Raw genomic sequence first — 18139 nt, 5'->3', positions numbered from 1 at the left:
GGATCTTTGCCAGGGAACATTGAAATACATTATCAATGGCAAATACTGTTTTCTATGCTTGATTTCACTTAATATTTTTTGGTGTTGCGCTCATTGCAGTCAGAAAACATGTTGGCCGATCAAAACCCTTGCGGGTTTCTCTCCCCGTGTCGTACGAGAAAATAACGGAAAACTGACCCAAGATCAGTACTGTACATATGCAACTTCAACCCCATGTAATGCGGAGCGCGTTCCAGCTCGTCAACACAATCGGCTGCAGGGGAGGTTACTTTCTGTGTTGTTCAGTTTATATAAGAATATCAAATTAAATGAATCTTAGAAACGCTTTTCCAGGCAGTTTGAATGTATATTCTTATTCTGTGCAGAATCTGTGTAATTTGACCTACAACACAAATGCGCACCATGACTTCAACAAAGAAGACAACTTGGAACGTACCCGATCCTCCCAAGCGATCATTCTCTTTCCCGGTAAGTGAAGGATGCAAATAAACCATGTGGTTGTAATCGATAGTATGTAATGTTATGGAGATTGATTTTAACGACATTTTTCAAACCACTATGCATTTTCACTGATCTGTCAAGGTTTTCAATCAAAATCTTAGCTATAGGCCTACTCAACAGTTCAGCTAGCTGTCTTTAGCTAGCTAGCGAGCTAGGCTACAGTCTATGGAGTTCAATGGTGGGCGCAGGGTTTTGTTCTGGGCAACATCTACACACCTGATTAAACTAGTTTGAGTGGTTAATTACTTTAATCCACATGTGTCAAACTCCTACCATGGGAGGTCTGAGTGTCGGTAGGTTTTTGCTCCACCCTTGATTGATAAATGAAGGTCACAAATGACTAAGGAACTCCCCTCACCTGGTTAGGTTGTCCAGGTGTTCATTGACATGAAAAACCAAAAACCAGCAGACACTTGGCCCTCTGTGGAATGAGTTTGACACCCCTGCCTATTAGAGCTAGTTCAACTTGTCTTTGCAAAGTCTTTCTAAATTAGACAGTTTTAGATCTTGTGGAGAAAACAATTCCAAACAATGGATGAATTGGGACCACCAGACAGCAATGCTCCCATATACAGTGAATGGTCATCTTGTTATCCATCATTCACATTCTTTACATTTTTGTACACCACCTGTATTTTTTGTGCTATAATCCACTTACTAATTAAGTACATTTTAATGCTGAGTTACATTTTTTTATTAAAATAAGTATCCTACATATACAGCTGTGAAATAAAATTCTAAACTTGTTCTATTCTGTTTACTTTGCAGCTCCAAATAAAGACCCTTCACACCTACCACCCTTCTATTCAGACAACTCACACCTACGGCTGACACCTTTAGTCTCTCCATCTCTCTCTTTCTTTCTATACATCCTCTTTGTACAGATCTCTTGATCTATCCATCTGGCTGCATTTTAAGTAAGTGGAAACTTTTTCTCTTTTAATTCAGCTTTCTTCCCATTTCTTGTGTTTTCAAAAACAAACCAGGTTGTAGTTTTAAAATGCCAACCAACTGGAGGAGATTATTCAAAAATTGTATCTTAAAATAAGCAACCAAATCCCACTGGCCCAAGTATTGTTTAATCTGTCAACTAACGACACTCATTGCACTGTGCACCTGAGGCTATGGCTGGTAGCCTACATCTAGGTTACAATAGTAGTCAACAGTTAGTATGACACATTACGTTACAGTGTGGCATGTTAAAGCCTCAGGCTTAGTTTTATTACTAGGCGTGGTCCATTATCAGATCTGACCCATATGATTGAGTCATTGAAACCCATGTCACCTTCAAACACACACACAGCACTTCTTTAGTGGGTTTGAGAAGGGTCAGGGCTTGATGTTTAATGTGAACTCAACGTCAGATCCTTAGTTGGCCAAACTCTCTTTATTAATTGCTATTGTTAGTATAGTTTTTTTCTCACAATCTGTAGTTATCCTTGTCAATTCAAGCCCATTGCCAGAGTGGACCTCCCTGGTGCATTCCATCAGTCAAAGTGATGTGTATAGGGCTATTCTTTCTGACACTTTCATATCCACCTTTCATTCAGAATGGCTCCTGGCTCCAGCCGTAAGCTGTGTCCTAGCTGTAAAACACCAATAGGAGTAGCCTCAAAGAAGTGCAAGTTCTGTGGTGCATTAATACAGCTGAAGGTGAAGTTAGAGGCCCAGAAAATGAAGGCTACTGATGAATGGGCAACTAAGACTATTAAATATGGAAGATTTGCAACCTTGATTAATGCAGCAAACAAGCTGGTAAGCTTTATTATGTTTTCCTCTAAAAATATTTATGCATTTCTTGCTTAGGGAAATGATAGGCCCTATGCACTTATTTGTTGTTGTCATTTGACTGTAAATCTAAATGTCATTATTTGACTGATATTTGTTGTGTTTCTGGAAGTTATTTTGTCATCAATGATCCCAGGTACATAGGTTCCACAAGGTAGGAGTGTATCCCCTGCTACTCCTCAGCAAGAGGAAGAAGGGTAACATTTTGTCGTCAACTGCACTGTGTCCTCACAGTGGTATGATGAACCAGACCTCAATGGCATCAATCCAACGGTTGTATGAGGCAATTGTGAAAGGTATTTGGACAGAAATATGTATGTTTGTCTACTTTAAGACCCTATCCCTCAACCACCACATCCATCAGACTGTAAAAAACTAATTATTCCACTTAGGCGAATTCGCCAAAGTCAGCCCCTCCCTCTCCTGTCCTGCCGGCCGGAACTCCCATCCATGCTTTCTTCTTGTCCTGAATAGACTATTGCAACTCTACTCCCCGGCACGAACAGACTCCCTCCATAAGCTCCAAATGGTTCAAAACTCAGCAGCCCGTCTTCTAACCCACTAAATCATCCTGGCAGCCCATCTTCTAACCCACTAAATCATCCTGGCAGCCCATTTTCTAACCCACTAAATCATCCTGGCAGCCCATCTTCTAACCCACTAAATCATCCTGGCAGCCCATCTTCTAACCCACTAAATCATCCTGGCAGCATATCACCCCCATCCTCTGTGAACTCCGCTGGCTCCCTGTCTCCCACCGCATTAATTACAAGATCCTCCTGACCTAAAAACATCTCCCCCCACCTTGCTACCCCCATCCTCTCTGACCTTCTTCTCTCCTATCAGCCCTCATGCTCTCTCCCCTCAACCACAGTTGGCCACCTTGTCATCCCCAGGTCCAAGCTCCAGAGTTTCAGTGACAGGGTCTTCTCCAGGGTCTTCTCCAGGGTTGCTCCATGTGGCTTCATGTCTAGAAGAGTGGCGAGTTCTGGACAATGAAGGGCAACTTTGGTCAGGTATGGCCAAAATTTGCAGATCACATCCGTACACATGAATTGTATGTTCCTGCTGCCAGACAATTCCTTCTGCAAGAACAGTGGGTACGCAAATATCTCTCCACGCATCATGTTGAGGCTCCTTAGAAGTATTCCGTGGCGGCAGACGGCAACTTCCAGTCCCTCTTCATCAAGTTTGTTGTTTGTTTTCCTTGACGACTCTTTAGCTGCTGTCCACTGGGATGCTCCACATACCCCTTTTCCATAACCCTAGGCAAGGGAGTAGAAGAGTATAGGTAGAAATAATGTTTTGGGGGGGAAGTGTTAACGGGACAGTGGTTAGGTTTTTCAAATCTAGCTGAGGGCGCTGAGCTACCCCCTGTGTTCCCTACAATGGAGATCAGAAGTTGGAAATTGACTGTCAAAAAGAGGCACTTGTAAAGTGTATTGCATTTCTGAACAGAGGGAGTGGTGTAACGACCCTGGACTTGAAGAGAGAGGATTACCATCTCTCCAAAATTATATGTTTTTATTGGAATAGTGTATAACGAGTCTGCCTTTGAGTCAGATGGCCCGAGGCCAGTCCTATTTCACAGATTAGACGATACACAGAAAACGTACATGTTTAGTCTTTGTATGGACATAGTTGACAGAGTCAGACACATCCTCATCCTTGCAGATAAATAAGCCATCAAAGAATCCTTTGTCATCAGTCCTTGAAAGGATAAGTGAAAAACATTAAATAAGTGACATGAAATAGCAATCAACCTCAGTAACTGATTGTGGGACACTTGACAATGTTGATAATTCATTTCATTACAAACTCAAAACATTTAAGCTAAGAATGACCTCAACTGCATTTGAAAACATTCACACTGGACAAAGAAAAGGCAAACCTTGTTTGGATTGTTTAAATGATATAGAGTACGGTGTTATTTGATAAATTAAGAATAGTTTTACATACCCTTTTTTGAATCGATACAGCTTCTTGTTCCCGTCCACTGACACTGCAAGCATGCTGGGTGAACAGGCTGGGCAGTCAAAGTACTGTATATCACAGACCTGATCAATTTCAGAGCGGCAGTACGTCCACTCAAAGAAGCTTTTTTGAAAAGTGTCCCCACATATCATTCCGTTCTGGTAAGGGAAAAATACATATAGAAAATATATTAAATAACTTACAACAATAGTATAAACAAAACATACTATAATTCACTATGGCTGACTGGATTTGAGTTATAGTAGGGCCAGTACATAGTGTTGACAGCAAAGCAGGTGAAAGTCAATGCAAAAGTAAGACGAGTATTTATGTTGTAAAGAGCAGAAATATTGGATGCAAGAGGGGCACAGATAAGAGGGCATGGCAGGACAGTGGTGCAGGAGGCTAACACATACTGTAGCAAGAGTGGCACAGATAAGGGGCATGGCAGGACAGTGGTGCAGGAGGCTAACACATACTGTAGCAAGAGACCTGAAGTTTTAACATAGTTATAGTACTGGGAATAAAGTTATGTTACACAAAGTGTTGTAACAAAATGTAACATAGTTAACCTGAAGTCATACATTGGTAAAGCTGAGTATAATTGATTGTTACCCTGCCAAAGTAGTCAGTTCGCTGCTCCAAAATCCGCATAAACGCCAGACGGGACATTCCTGGGGCTGACACTTTCAGCTCCTCAAAAGAGCTGAACAGATCTACCTGGTATATGGTGTCACAGTTGACAGTGGCAGGCCAGTACCCATTCTTTATCAGATCTGCCAAGTTTGCTGTCCAGGTGCTAAGACAAGTTGTGCAGGTAAGCACAGGCACTGTGACATTGTAGCGACCTTGAGGGAAAAAATGTAGTCTGAATTAATGTTTTTTTACATTGCTACATCACTGTTTGGTTCTTGTAGATATTGCACATACCATTTATTCCTACGAGGATGATGTTTCCCAGGGCCAACATGGATGGTGCTTGTCAGGCAACCACATATCACCTCTGGTACATCCAATGGTAAGAAACAATCTAGGGACAATATTTATATACAACAATAAACAACAATACATTTGAACTTTGATATAATACAATCAGCCGCAATTTCTTTTTAAACACACCCTGTTCATGAAGTGCATATTTCTCATCACTGTGGAGGGATATGGCTGTAGTTGGAGGAAGGGGCGTGTAGAACCCCTCGATCATGGACTCTCTGTTGTGCAGGGGGAACTTTGCATGTGTAGAGACATCGCAGTCTTCGCAGTAAAGCTGTTTCGGCAGACAGTCTCTACATCGCAGAATAGCCCTTTTCACATTGCATGACTGACAGATCTTCTGAGAAGCATGCTCTGCAGCCAGCAGAGAATCTACAATCTCAGGCCTGGACTCCCTCCACCTATCCTGTGAGAGTTCCTTCCTCACACTCCAACTGTGTGATGCACCAGGCACAGCAGGATTTGAACACTCAGGGTCTTCTAAGTCAGCTAGGAGGATGTTAATTTCTCTATGAAGTATTGCTTTTTTGAAAACACAAAAATGGGAAAATGATTCAATTAAGAATATGATATAATTTATATATTAAAATGAACATAGGGCTGTAAGTGGGTGACAGCAAATATATCTCTGCAAAATCTATGGTGTGACAAGCCAAAAACCTCAGCTTTGATTCTACAGTAAATTCAATTACAGGGCAGACCAAAATGTTGAGTAAAGTCTAAATTGGAATATCAAACAATAGAACTTGATCCCATCGTCAAATAGAAATTCTGAATGTTCTTAAAACAGCAACAACACACTGAGTACAAAACATTCTCTTTGCCTGACAGACTGACCAGGTCAAAGCTATGATCCCTTATTGATGTCACCTATTAAATCCACTTCAGTGTAGACAAAGGGGAGGAGACAGATTAAAGGAGGATGTTTAAGCCTTGAGACAATTGAGACATGGATTGTGTATGTGTGCCATTCAGAAGGTGACTGGGCAAGACAAAATATTTAAGTGCCTTTGAAAGGGGTATGGTAGTAGGTGCCAGGTCAAACGGTTTGTGTCAAGAACTGCAACGCTGCTGGGTTTTTCACGATCCACATTTACCCGTGTGTATAAAGAATGGTAAACCACCCAAAGGACATCCAGCCAAATTGACACAACTGTGGGAAAAATTTGAGTCAACATGGGCCAGCATCCCTGTGGAACGCTTTCGACACCTTGTAGAGTCCATGCCCTGACGAATTGAGGCTGTTCTGAGGGCAAAAGGGAGTGCAACTCAATATTAGGAATATTTTGTACACTCAGTGTATTTTGACTACAGAGTAAACTCTCCTCAAAGGCAAATGATTCCAGCTTCCACAATTACAGACAGTGGTTACAAAAGGAACGAGACTGTGTAAACATTCCAATAGTGGATTTGAATGAATTCAACTAAGAATAATTCCATAATGTGGAATGGCAGATTGCTTCATATTAAAGGAAATGTGGAGGAAAAAGCTCTGCCAGGATGTTGTTATTGCACTCCCCTACAGAAGTATTTGGACAGTGATGCTAAAATGTTGAATTTGTCTCTACACTCCAGCATTTTAATTTGCTTTGTCGAGAAGCTACCTGCAAGTAAGCATTTCGTTGGATTGTGTTACCATCAGTATCCTGTACATACGACCAATACAACTTGCAACTAGACATATAAAGTGCCTTCATTTCGATACGGAAAATCAGAAAAGTCTAAAAATACCCTGAAATAAAAGGGGACATTCTGTACTGTAACCTCATATCAAACATTTGATCTCAAATCCGAAATTCTGGAGAGACATTTAAAAATGTTGCATCACTGTCAAAATAAAGATGTAGTGCAGTATAATTCAGTAACACCAAGATGACCCCAATTTTGAAAGTAAAACAATTTAAACATACATATTTCTTCATCAATGTTTAAAACTGGAGTGGATTCCAATCCACTGGTACTCGTCTCTAAAATAAGATATGCAAAAAAGGAAAGGGTTAGAATTAAAAACATTCAGAAGTTGATAAAGCCATTTTTGGATTTATATTAATGCTATATGGTTAAAACTATTATTTTAATAACATTGATGGTAAGTTATTGCAATAATAGCTCTCTCAATAAATTCAAGTGGTTACATTTCGCCAACCCCATCACTCAGCTTTTAACCAAAACGGGATGGGGAGTGTGCTTTGTTATTGTTTCAACTACCAATTACAGATTTAATAAAAATACAATAAATGAATTACAAGGCCACTGAATAACAAGGAATTGTATAGATTAATATATTCAATCGCTCATCAATAATACCTGATTCTTCCTCAGTGACTGGCCCTAAATGTTGCACTAGTCTGGCTCTTGATGTACTTGCCCTTGGAGCTGAAATAATTGGTAATAAAAAGGTTTCAATTCTAAAGATTTGCTGGAATTCTGGCTCTCCTTTCGTTAAATATGTATTTTCATCAGAGACAACAGTTAGGGAAAGGGAAAGGTGGGATCAGACCTGCATGTAATATATTATGTGCTGTGGGTAGATGGTACTAGACCGGCCTATGGCACAGCAACAAAAGTTTGATATACTATGATACAGTATGTTTGAAAGGAAAAAGTCAGATCAGGGATCAATAAAATTAGACACCTAGACGGGATGAAACTTACCAAAAGAAGTGGATGTAGTTGCCTTCCTGGTTTGAGGAACAATCTGTCCTCTCACATCCCTTTGTATCCATCTGAACCTAATCCCTGGAGGCTTGTTTGTCTTTTTCTTCTTATTTTCCTAAAAAGTGCATTTCAATTATCATGGATGGCCCACTAATAAAATTCTCCCACAAGCATGGCTCGCTTGTGCACATATGGAGCACAAGCAATCATTTTATTTCCACATAAGGTGAAGTGATTTGTCAGCTGAGGAAAGGCACCTGCAGTAGACCCATGTTCTGGCTCACTCACACTGCTAACATGTGTAGAAGTACACAAGGATGCTAATTAGTGCACCCTTGTGCCTCATGCTCAATGGGCAACATCATTGATGCCCGTGTTCAGATCATATCACGGAGTCTACGTTTAAATTCACATTTGTGCCATGTGGGTTCTACTTTGACAAACAAAAAGCAATGATAAATCATAACGCTGTGGTGCTGGGGTTGTGTTGAGAATATTTATGCACGTATGGGAGCTGTAGGGGTTACATTACTGGTAATGTACGACTTGTTACATTACCCGTTCTGGGTTGAGCTCCTCAGCCAGCCTTTTTGCCTCGTTAATGGCCTCGTCCAGTTGGGCTTGTGGGTCCTTCTCTCGGTTGAGCTTCTCAGCCAGTCTTTTTGCCTCTTTAATGGCCTCGTCCAGTTGGGCTTGTGGGTCCTTCTCTCGGTTGAGCTCCTCAGCCAGTCTTTTTGCCTCTTTAATGGCCTCGTCCAGTTGGGCTTGTGGGTCCTTCTCTCGGTTGAGCTCCTCAGCCAGTCTTTTTGCCTCTTTAATGGCCTCCTCCAGTTGGGCTTGTGGGTCCTTCTCTGGGTTGAGCTCCTCAGCCAGTCTTTTTGCCTCTTTAATGGCCTCGTCCAGTTGGGCTTGTGGGTCCTTCTCTCGGTTGAGCTCCTCAGCAAGGCGTTCTGCCATTTTAATAGCCTCATCCAGTTGGTCTTGGGGGTCCTCAGAGCCCATACCATCTCATAAGAAACATAAAGAGAAAACTTCCAATCCTAACACATTCCTTCACATAGTAACCTCCCCCGTCTATGAGAAAAGCTGCATGTCATTACTAGCACACGTTCTATGTTGTGTATGCAACTTTATTCACCTTAGTTACGTAACCTTCCTTACTGGTTTAACACGTTTTTTAAACCAAACACTTTAACAAACACTAAACAAATGTGTATGCATGCTGTATTTCTGACAACAAGGGACGAACTGGCGACCTACCTGTTATCTGTCCAGGGTCCAGACATCTGGTGTGGGAGAAAAATCTATTAACAACAAGTGTGACATGACCGGATGAGGTAACTATTCTTGTTCTTCTTGTAACTTTCCGGTAGGCTAGAAGCTTTCCGGTGTTTTGCTGCTCGACACAGGTCGACGCAGGTATTGCACTTGATTTATCGTTATCGTAACAGTAGGTGCAGCCAAGTGGAAATACGAAAGGTTTCTAGCTATTTCGCACTGACGGTAATTTGAACACAATAACGTTTCTAGTGAAAAGGTGCTTACACTCAGAGCCATGTATTTACACTCAGCCACCCTAGCCTTATTACGGGTTAACGTTTTGGTAATTTTGGTTGGCCAATCAAAATGTAAGACTACAATGACTGCATACGTTTCCCCAAATGTTTTACGAAAAAAAAATGTTTTGTTATTGATGGACAATGGCAAGGCTGCCATTGTATTTTCAGTTACATTCTGGTCAATAAAAATGGTTTACACGTTTGTTTTTTAAGAAATACATGGAACTACAACCGAATAAAACACCATTAGCCATCATGCATTGCATGATTCATTCTATACTGAAGTCTGTTCAGAAAAATCGAAAACAGTACATATAGGCATAAAACCACAATGTTTTAATAGGGATTAAATAAAGAAAATATATATATAACCTCTTATGGTTATATGGTTAAAAAAAATACAAAATATCTATATATTCATAACGTAAAATAAATAAATACAGGCGATCGCGTCTATGGTTGTTGCAACGGCTTGTGTGTCGCCTACTGGTTAAATTCGTGTCTTTTCGCACGAATTAAGTAGCACAGAAATTCGTGTATTTTCAAACGAATTGAACCACCACAAAACACCCCAAAAATGCACAAAAACGCACGAAATCTGCTGAAATAAATTTTGTACATATATGCGCGAATTGAATGTGAGGCTGGGCTGGTAGGTCTTATGGACGCTGTTTTGAAACTTGACAACCTTGTTCCAAAAAAACTAGTAGGTAAAGACAGTTGTTTCCTGATTGAAATAGTACAAGAGTACACCATGAGGGACTCGTTTCTCTACCAGCAGGTTGCGGGAGGACCACAGTGCGTCCTTCAGACACGTGAGGGTGGGCCAGAGCTTTGTGGAGGCCTTCGGCCCACCCCATAACAGCACAAGCTGGAGCGTTAGGTCTTCCCCTGCTGGCGGACATGAGATCAGGGCCTGTTTTCTTCCACAGGTCCCTGGCGGGTCTCCCAGAGAACATATATTTTCTTATGGAAAAGTTTTATTGTTGCATTTTCTTTGAAAACAGCTCATATATATTTTTGTACATCATATTATACACATAAAAACGGCATTAAAACATCAAAAACTATTTGAATTTGTTTTGATTAAATGGGTATCTGAACACTATCTAGTGACATAGACTTGCTTAATTAAACGCAATATCTATCATGACTATAATAAACAAACCATCCGGTTGGCTTCGTCTGCTTTTTCTTTACAACGGCAGGGGGTGCACCGTTCCTGGAGGTACTGCAATACCAGGTCGATGCGTGGAGTGGACGGAGCAAGCCCCTATTCCATCTCCCTATTCCAAAAATCAATTTAATATATGGTCCCCAGATAGGGGACGTATCAGATATTAAACTGATAAGAACAGATTTTTTTTTTTTTTTTTGGAAAAAGAATTTTATTTACATTTCTCATTGAAATACAATTACATAATCAGTGCATTACATAACATCGATTCATAAAAACAGTATCCAAAAATAGTGTAACAATATAACAATAGCAAAACTACTCAAAAAAATGAAGTTCTGCAGAACCTGACCAGTGTTATTACATTCAAGTTTAACTTGCCTCTAACAATCTCCAAAAAACAATACAAAGAATTTTATAAATACAAACATATACATATACCAAAGTGAATTCTGAATAAACCTCAGTGTATATCAAATATGTACAAAGGCTTAGCCTACATTTCAATTGGCTCTAAAAACATTTAAAGTGAAGGGTAAACCCCTTTCCATTTCTGTTTCACTGATACAATGCCCCACTTATCTATTTCGAATTGTATTCTTTTCCAAATGTCCTGTTTTATAAATTCAACTAATCCCGTCGGTGACCACTTGAGGGTGTCATTGACCGCACCACATCTGGCCTCCCAAAGTTTGGTCTTGATAAGGGACACCAGAGTCACTATTGCTAATAATTGCACCCTTTCCACATTTTTTAGTTCAAGTTTGGCTACCCCTTCATAATCAATGTTTTTTAAAATCACAAAAAATTGTTTCATTTTTCTCCAAACCAATTTGGCAAAAGAACATTCCCATAAAACATGGGGAATTGTTTCAATTGCAAAACAATTGTCCCTGGGACAAAATTTATTCAGGGTCAAATTATGATCATATAATGTTGATCTGACCGGAAGACGTCTGTGTAAAACAAGCCAATTAAAATCTTTCAGTCTGTTGTCTAACCCTTTTAATTGTGTCCGTAGCCAGGTGGAAGGCGATATTGGTAATCGGTCTCTAGGACGACAATTTTCTATTAATTTCTCGTATAGCAATCTGTGGTTGATTACGTTTTCTTTTACTTTGCAGACAGGGGTTTTCTTTGCCCATTCCACTATTTTCTTAAAATGTAATGGGATACTTTCAGCTTTTGGCTTACTATTATCCCATTCCACCATGAACCTTAACGGTACAGACAGCCAGAATTTGATTAAAATATGACATTTGTGTACAGAAGACGGCAAAATACAACAAACGTTTGAATAGAACAACGCATCTAGTTTGAGAGGAATATGAGGGAAATCCCTTCCACCAGCCTCTATAGGCTGGTACATCCGATCTCTACGGATGTACTCATATCCCCCCCAAAAGAAATTAAACAGTGCCCGTATGAAAGTTTTCCTGAGAGACACCGGCATGGGAAACACATAGGCAAGGTGAAGTAATGAAGGCAGAATGTCCGCCTTCAGCACTAACACCTTCCCACTTAAGGATAGTCGCCTCACTTTCCACAGTCCCAATCTTTTATTAAGAGATACTAGTTTTTCTTTCCAATTAAACATGTCATCTTTAATTTCATTTCCGAAAGATATGCCGAGCACTACCATTGGTCCTGTGCACACAGTCAAACCACATAACTGATCAGTTCTCCATTTCCACGGTCCCATATATTTTATTTCTGTTTTATTCTTGTTTATCTTTGACCCAGAGGCAACAGAGAATTCATCCATGACTTTGATAGACTCTTTCAAGCTCAGGTCGTCCTGTAAATATAAAACTGTGTCGTCCGCATATTGCGAAATTTTTAGGATATCCCCTCCGGGTAAACGGATGCCTTTGATGTTGTAATTTGTCCTAATTGCGCATGCAAAAGGTTCGATATATAAAACATACAATAGAGCAGATAGAGGGTCCCCCTGCCTGACACCTCGTAATTGCTTGATGACCGTTCCCATATTCCCATTAATATTTACCCTGCTACCCACATTACTATAAAGAATTTTTACCCATTTCATAAAATTATTTCCAAACCCAAATTTTCCCATAACTCTAAATAAAAACTCATGGCTTACCATGTCAAAGGCTTTTTCCTGGTCCAAATTCACAGTAATAGCTGGCAAGTGCCTTTCCTCTAAATATGCTTGAACGTCTCTGTGCAATTGCAAGTTCCAGGTTATTTTTCTCCCCACCACACCGCATGTTTGGTCTAAACCAACAACATATGCCATGGCAGATGATAGGCGATTAGTTATGGCTTTGCTTAATAATTTATAGTCAACACACAACATTGTTAAAGGTCTCCAATTTGCTAATGTCTTGGGGTCTCCCTTTTTGTAAAGTAGAGAGATTACCCCCTCGCACATCGAACCTCCCATATGCTCCAAACCAAATATACTTCTAAACACTTCCAACAGATGACATCCAATTAAATCCCAAAAAACGATGTAAAACTCTTTAGAGAGCCCATCCACTCCTGGTACTTTGTTATCTTTCATGCTCTTCAGTGCCATATAAATTTCATCTAATTTCAATTCCCCTTCTAATTGGTCTCTAATATCTAACGGTATCTGCACATCCACGCATTTTAAAAATTTAGTCCCCTTCTCATAATCAATTGTTTGTTTTTGAAATAGCTGAGAAAAGTGATGTGTAGCGACACCAAGCATGCCATCTCCATCCTCAACCATCTCCCCATCTTGGTCCAATAAAGCCGAAATAGTCCTCCTCTTTCCCCGTGATTTAATTTGTTTGAAAAAATATGCAGAGCACTTCTCATCATTTTCCCATTTATCCTGCTGACTTTTAAACATGAAGTCTCGAGCTTTCTTTTCAAAAAAGGCATGCTGCTTTTTCTGTAGGATACATAATTTGTCTTTATCTAATCCACCACCATTCAAATTACCTTGGATGTGTAGATCTTTTAGTTCGTTCTGCAATTCATAAAAATCTTTGTGGGTATTACGTACTTTGTCTTTGCAAAAGTTCTGAATAAAAATCTTGATTCTTAATTTTGTGCTCTCCCACCACTCTATGACAGTAGAATAAAACGGTTTCATAGTTACACAGCCCTGGAAAAAAGACCTAAATCTTGTCTCAAAAGTTGTGTCATGTAAAATGCCGTTATTAATTTTCCAATACCCTTTTCCAAATTCAATTGTTTTTAATTCTACTGTCACGGACAGGCAGCTGTGGTCCGAATAGAATACCGGAGTGACGCGCGCAGTGGACACACCGAGTCCACGCGGAGCAAACAGATAATCTATTCGGCTCCTCGCGCCCCTGCTGTTTTCCCAAGTGAAACCTGTAGCATCCGCGTGCTCCACTCTATACGTATCAACCAAATTATATTTACCTATTAAACTTTTTACAAGATGCCCTCCTAGATTACCTCGGTCGTATGATACATTAAAATCTCCCCCCATAAACACCTGTCTGTTTGTCATAAAAATAGCGTCTAGGTCGTTGAGCATTTCCCTCCTTTCCTTGGGTGTCGATGGTGCATACACGTTAATAAATCTAAAACATTTACCCCTCCAATCGATATCTACTATTAAAACCCTCCCGTGTACAGCCGAAAAACTCCCTACTATTTTTAAATCCCTATTCCCACATAGCACACCAACCCCTGTTGAATGCACCCCGCCGACACTCCACCTCGACTCTCCCTGAACCCATTCCTGCGTAAACCTCTCCACGTCATTTTGATCTTTTAAATGTACTTCTTGTAAAAAACACACAGAGAAGCAAATGGAGGACAAATGGGAAAAAACAGTCGCCCTTTTAACTGGGTTCCTAAGCCCTCTAACATTTATGCTAGCTAGGTTTAAAACAGACGACATGGGATAAGGAGGGAAACGGACTACTATCTAAAATATGACATTTTTCCATACTCACTTTAAATACATCTCCTCGTTAGGAGGCCTATCCGGGAAACGGTGGTCTCCTGCGGGAGGACTGTCCACAAGGATCTTGGTCGGGAAAACCCTTTCCTCCTCCATCTGTGTGGGCGCTGGAACACCGCTGGGTGCCAGACCGCTGCTGTCGATGGAGCTGCCTGACGGGGAAAGCAGAGTCTCCTCTGCGCTGCCCGGGTTTCCCTCGCCTTTCTCCTCAGACCTCCCGCTTTCCAAAACACTGAAACGGTTTCCCCCCAGAGCAGACTTCTCCGTCGCCTCCATGCTGATGAGTGGGGAAACAGGGCTCATCTGCTTCCTCTTCACCGAGCACTTCCTCCTCTCTCTCACCGTTGTCCAGCTCTCCTGAGCCGAGGGCGCGGTGGGCTCTCCCTTCTCCCCCTCCACTTGCTTGTTCCAACTCCCGTTGGTCTCTCCGCTCTCCTCGTGGGATGATGATGGCGTCTCACTCCCGCTCTCCTCGGACCCTCGCAGTTCTCTCTCCATCACCAGCTCCTCCACCACCTCCTCAATGGCGCGTAGTTCCAGTCCTTCTCCCTCGTCTGGTATTTTCCCGCTCTCTGGTCTTTTCCCGCTCTCCGCTCTTTTCCCGCTCACCGCTCTGGCGTAAGAGGGGGCTGCCTTCGGGCAGTGACGGAACAGGTGGTCCTCTGAGTTGCACAGACTGCAGCGCTTGGGCACGGTGCAATCCCTCATTATATGGCCCAGAGTCCCACAGTTTCTGCACCTTGTCTGGGTGCAGGCATCAGCGAGGTGCCCGTAGGTGCTGCACTTCCTGCAGAAACGAGGCTGACCAGCATACATAAGGTAGCCCCTGTCTGCTCCGATGGAAAAAGAAGCGGGTGGATGGCGGTAGCCATCATGGCCGCTCTCGTCCTCCTTTAGCAGCACACGAAACTGCCTCTTCCCTGTCCAGATGCCCAGGGCGTCCTTAATGTCTCTCACTCCTGGCAAGATGGTCACGTACCGGCTGAGGTAGCACACTAATGTTTCCTCTGTGACCCATGGGTTGAACATGTGCACCGTTAGCACCCTCATGTTGTGCCTGCACAGGGACTCCACTTGAAACGCACTGAGGGCGGGTGCTGTCGCGTTCGCGCGGAAAAGCCCTCTCACCTCCTCCAGCCTGGTGATGGTGTAGAACGACACGTCGTAAAACTTCTCCGGTGTGTTCTGTTGCAGGCAGTGCACGTCGTCTGCTGTCAGGCGTAGCGGTCCAAAAAGGACTTCCTTCCCAAAACGAAATCTCTCCATCAAACTATCATTTCCGGTCCATTGAAAACGCAGCGTGTTCCTCAGTCCAGCGGCTGCTGACTGTGATGTGGCCGATGTCGACATCGCACCTCCTTGTGGATCCCGCGGGTACTTCTCGCGATCTTTTTCTTGATCTTAGCCAAAAGGCCGAGAAGCGATACCGCAATGCTTTCGGGAGGAAGGTGCCGTTCTCAGACACTTCAAATCCGGAAACGCTTACAGCAAAATGAGCTCTGTAAACTTTACATCAAATATCAAAGATTATGATGCTGTTAAAAAATGGTGGCATAGATCGGGATTTGATCAACGTCGGGAAAAGACACTTTTCACTGATACAATGTAACACATTGGTAGGATACAAAGTCACGCGTTCATCCGCCCTCCAATCGGAAACTAGACAAATCCTTATTGAGTTAAAACCAGATTTACAGCTAAATTGGAATAATCTATCAAATACGGGTGGGAGAAACAATTTGCAGATAATAATATTGACATAACATTTTATCTTTTATAAAATATCTCAGGAAGCGTTGATGCCACAAGGGAACAAAACAAATTGTCCACTTGGTGGCGCCAGACTTCCACCGACCGTCGCCTTGTACAAGCAGTTCTATGTTGTCAATAAAATACACTTGAATGTTGAAACACTTGACTTCAATACATACATCATCAACGCAAAAATAGCCTATGTATTTTTTAATCTGTCTGTAGAGCCTTGTATGATAAGGCCATTGTGAGGAGGCCTTTATATATGGTATACCAGACACTGCTGTCGGGGATGCCATCCAGCACCCTGTCCATCAAACGCTCAAAAGTAGCTGGAGCGTTGCACAGGCCAAAACACAGGACCTTGAACTGCCAGTGTCCTCTGTTAGTGGAGAACATCGTTTTGCCTCTGGGGAGAGGGGCACCTGCCAGTAGCCACTAAAATGAGCTAACAGTTCAAACTGAGCATGAAAAGCTTCCCAATCCGCCTTACCGGAATACTTCGGGGTCTTAACAGCTAGGGACGCAGCTGGGAACTGGGCGCCGCCATGTTTGTTTACATCCTGAGCCCCAGATTCCTCGTCGACGTCACACCTTCGGTCCGCCCACCAGAATCGGCGCGAAGCAGTCGACAAAGCGCTCATGCCCGCTTCAGCCGCCATCACTCTAATGTCCTCCCTCAAGCGGCCTCTGGGCTCCGACGCCCTGGCGATCTCCTCAGCCAGACCCACCGACGTCCATTCACACGTACCTCATTGGCCATAATCGTCCCCTACCTCCACCTTCACTTTCGGATTCCCTCGAAGCATTTTCAACCCCGTTCTCACCTACGGTAGCTAGCCACAGAAGTCAGCTAGCTAGCTGGCTAACTTTTATCGACGTTTTTACTTCTGACACCAATGTAATGACCTGACTAGATCATAAAGGAACAATTATCCAGACAGAGGTTTGAGTTTACGAATTGACGGTTTATTAACCTAACTTTACACAGGCTACTGTTTGGCCGTAGCCCACGCCAAATAAATGAAAAATAACCCACAAGCCAACCGTGACCTTCTCTTGTGAAGCCCAGACGAAAGAGGGAGAACAAAGGGTGAACCTGGTCTTAACTTCCGATGCTCCACCCCCCTGCCCAACCCCCCTCCACGCCACTCCGCCAACCACCACGATGCCCGGTCTCAGAACATTCCAGGCATTCCCGTGATTGGCAGATAGCAGGTTGATTGACATGTCGGACCCCGCGAACACTGTGTACTGGTCAGTACAACACAACCACCTACTAGCCTAACACATAACACACAGCTGTCTGTGCGGGTCGCTACAATATGTTAAAAGTACATGTTGTTATTAAAACAATAAAATAACCTAAGAAATAATTAATTTTAAAAATATCCAATCTGTAAAAGCCATTTAAAATGTGCACATATAATTCAAACAAGAGTATACCTTTTTAAAGACATAAAACGGTTTAAAAATCCCATTATTAAAAAAGCGGTCTTCTCTCCTTTGTGGAGGAATGGGGTGAATCCTTATCAAATTTGCCTCCTCCTGCTCTTCCGAATCAACTCCGCCCCCATCCTTCAGGGCCCAGAAGAGATCCCTCCCCTAGGCGCCGCAGCACTGTCAGGCCGTGGCGGCCGGGACCTTAGATGTTGTGGGTGATACTTTGTCTGGGGTCGAGACTATTTTGTTCATACCACCTCAGGGCTTCCGTGGCTCTCAAGGCCACTACCTGGTGGGGGGTCTCCACCCGTTTCCCTACCAACAAGTTGTCAGAGGACCACAGTGTGTCCTTCAGAC

At 42.4% G+C, this 18139-nt stretch overlaps 1 protein-coding gene and 1 pseudogene across 5 annotated transcripts; both read right to left on the bottom strand.

Annotated features, from left to right (window-relative positions):
- Nucleotides 1-1561: 1561 nt before the first annotated feature.
- LOC129861933 (calponin homology domain-containing protein DDB_G0272472-like) lies at nucleotides 1562-9766 on the bottom strand. Of its 5 annotated transcripts, XM_055933142.1 has the most exons (11): nucleotides 9175-9766; nucleotides 8473-8921; nucleotides 7912-8029; nucleotides 7564-7632; nucleotides 7167-7223; nucleotides 5383-5778; nucleotides 5194-5293; nucleotides 4879-5111; nucleotides 4249-4421; nucleotides 3906-3999; nucleotides 1562-3554 (listed from the first exon to the last, which is right to left on the bottom strand). In XM_055933142.1, exons 2-8 carry the CDS (start codon nucleotides 8914-8916, stop codon nucleotides 5063-5065), a joined length of 1233 nt encoding a protein of 410 aa, XP_055789117.1. In that variant the 5' UTR covers nucleotides 8917-8921; nucleotides 9175-9766; the 3' UTR covers nucleotides 1562-3554; nucleotides 3906-3999; nucleotides 4249-4421; nucleotides 4879-5062. The 5 variants fall into 5 exon arrangements, with proteins under 5 accessions (XP_055789117.1, XP_055789116.1, XP_055789119.1 ...); XM_055933141.1 differs by lacking the exons at nucleotides 3906-3999; nucleotides 9175-9766 and having other exon boundaries at nucleotides 8473-9160; XM_055933144.1 differs by lacking the exons at nucleotides 5383-5778; nucleotides 9175-9766 and having other exon boundaries at nucleotides 8473-9160.
- Nucleotides 9767-10679: 913 nt separating this feature from the next.
- On the bottom strand, nucleotides 10680-10860 carry LOC129863060 (U2 spliceosomal RNA; annotated as a pseudogene).
- Nucleotides 10861-18139: the final 7279 nt, after the last annotated feature.

Source organism: Salvelinus fontinalis, chromosome 9, assembly GCF_029448725.1.
Source record: "Salvelinus fontinalis isolate EN_2023a chromosome 9, ASM2944872v1, whole genome shotgun sequence".
Lineage (NCBI taxonomy): Eukaryota > Metazoa > Chordata > Actinopteri > Salmoniformes > Salmonidae > Salvelinus > Salvelinus fontinalis.
This window is presented reverse-complemented; position numbering and strand designations above follow the sequence as displayed.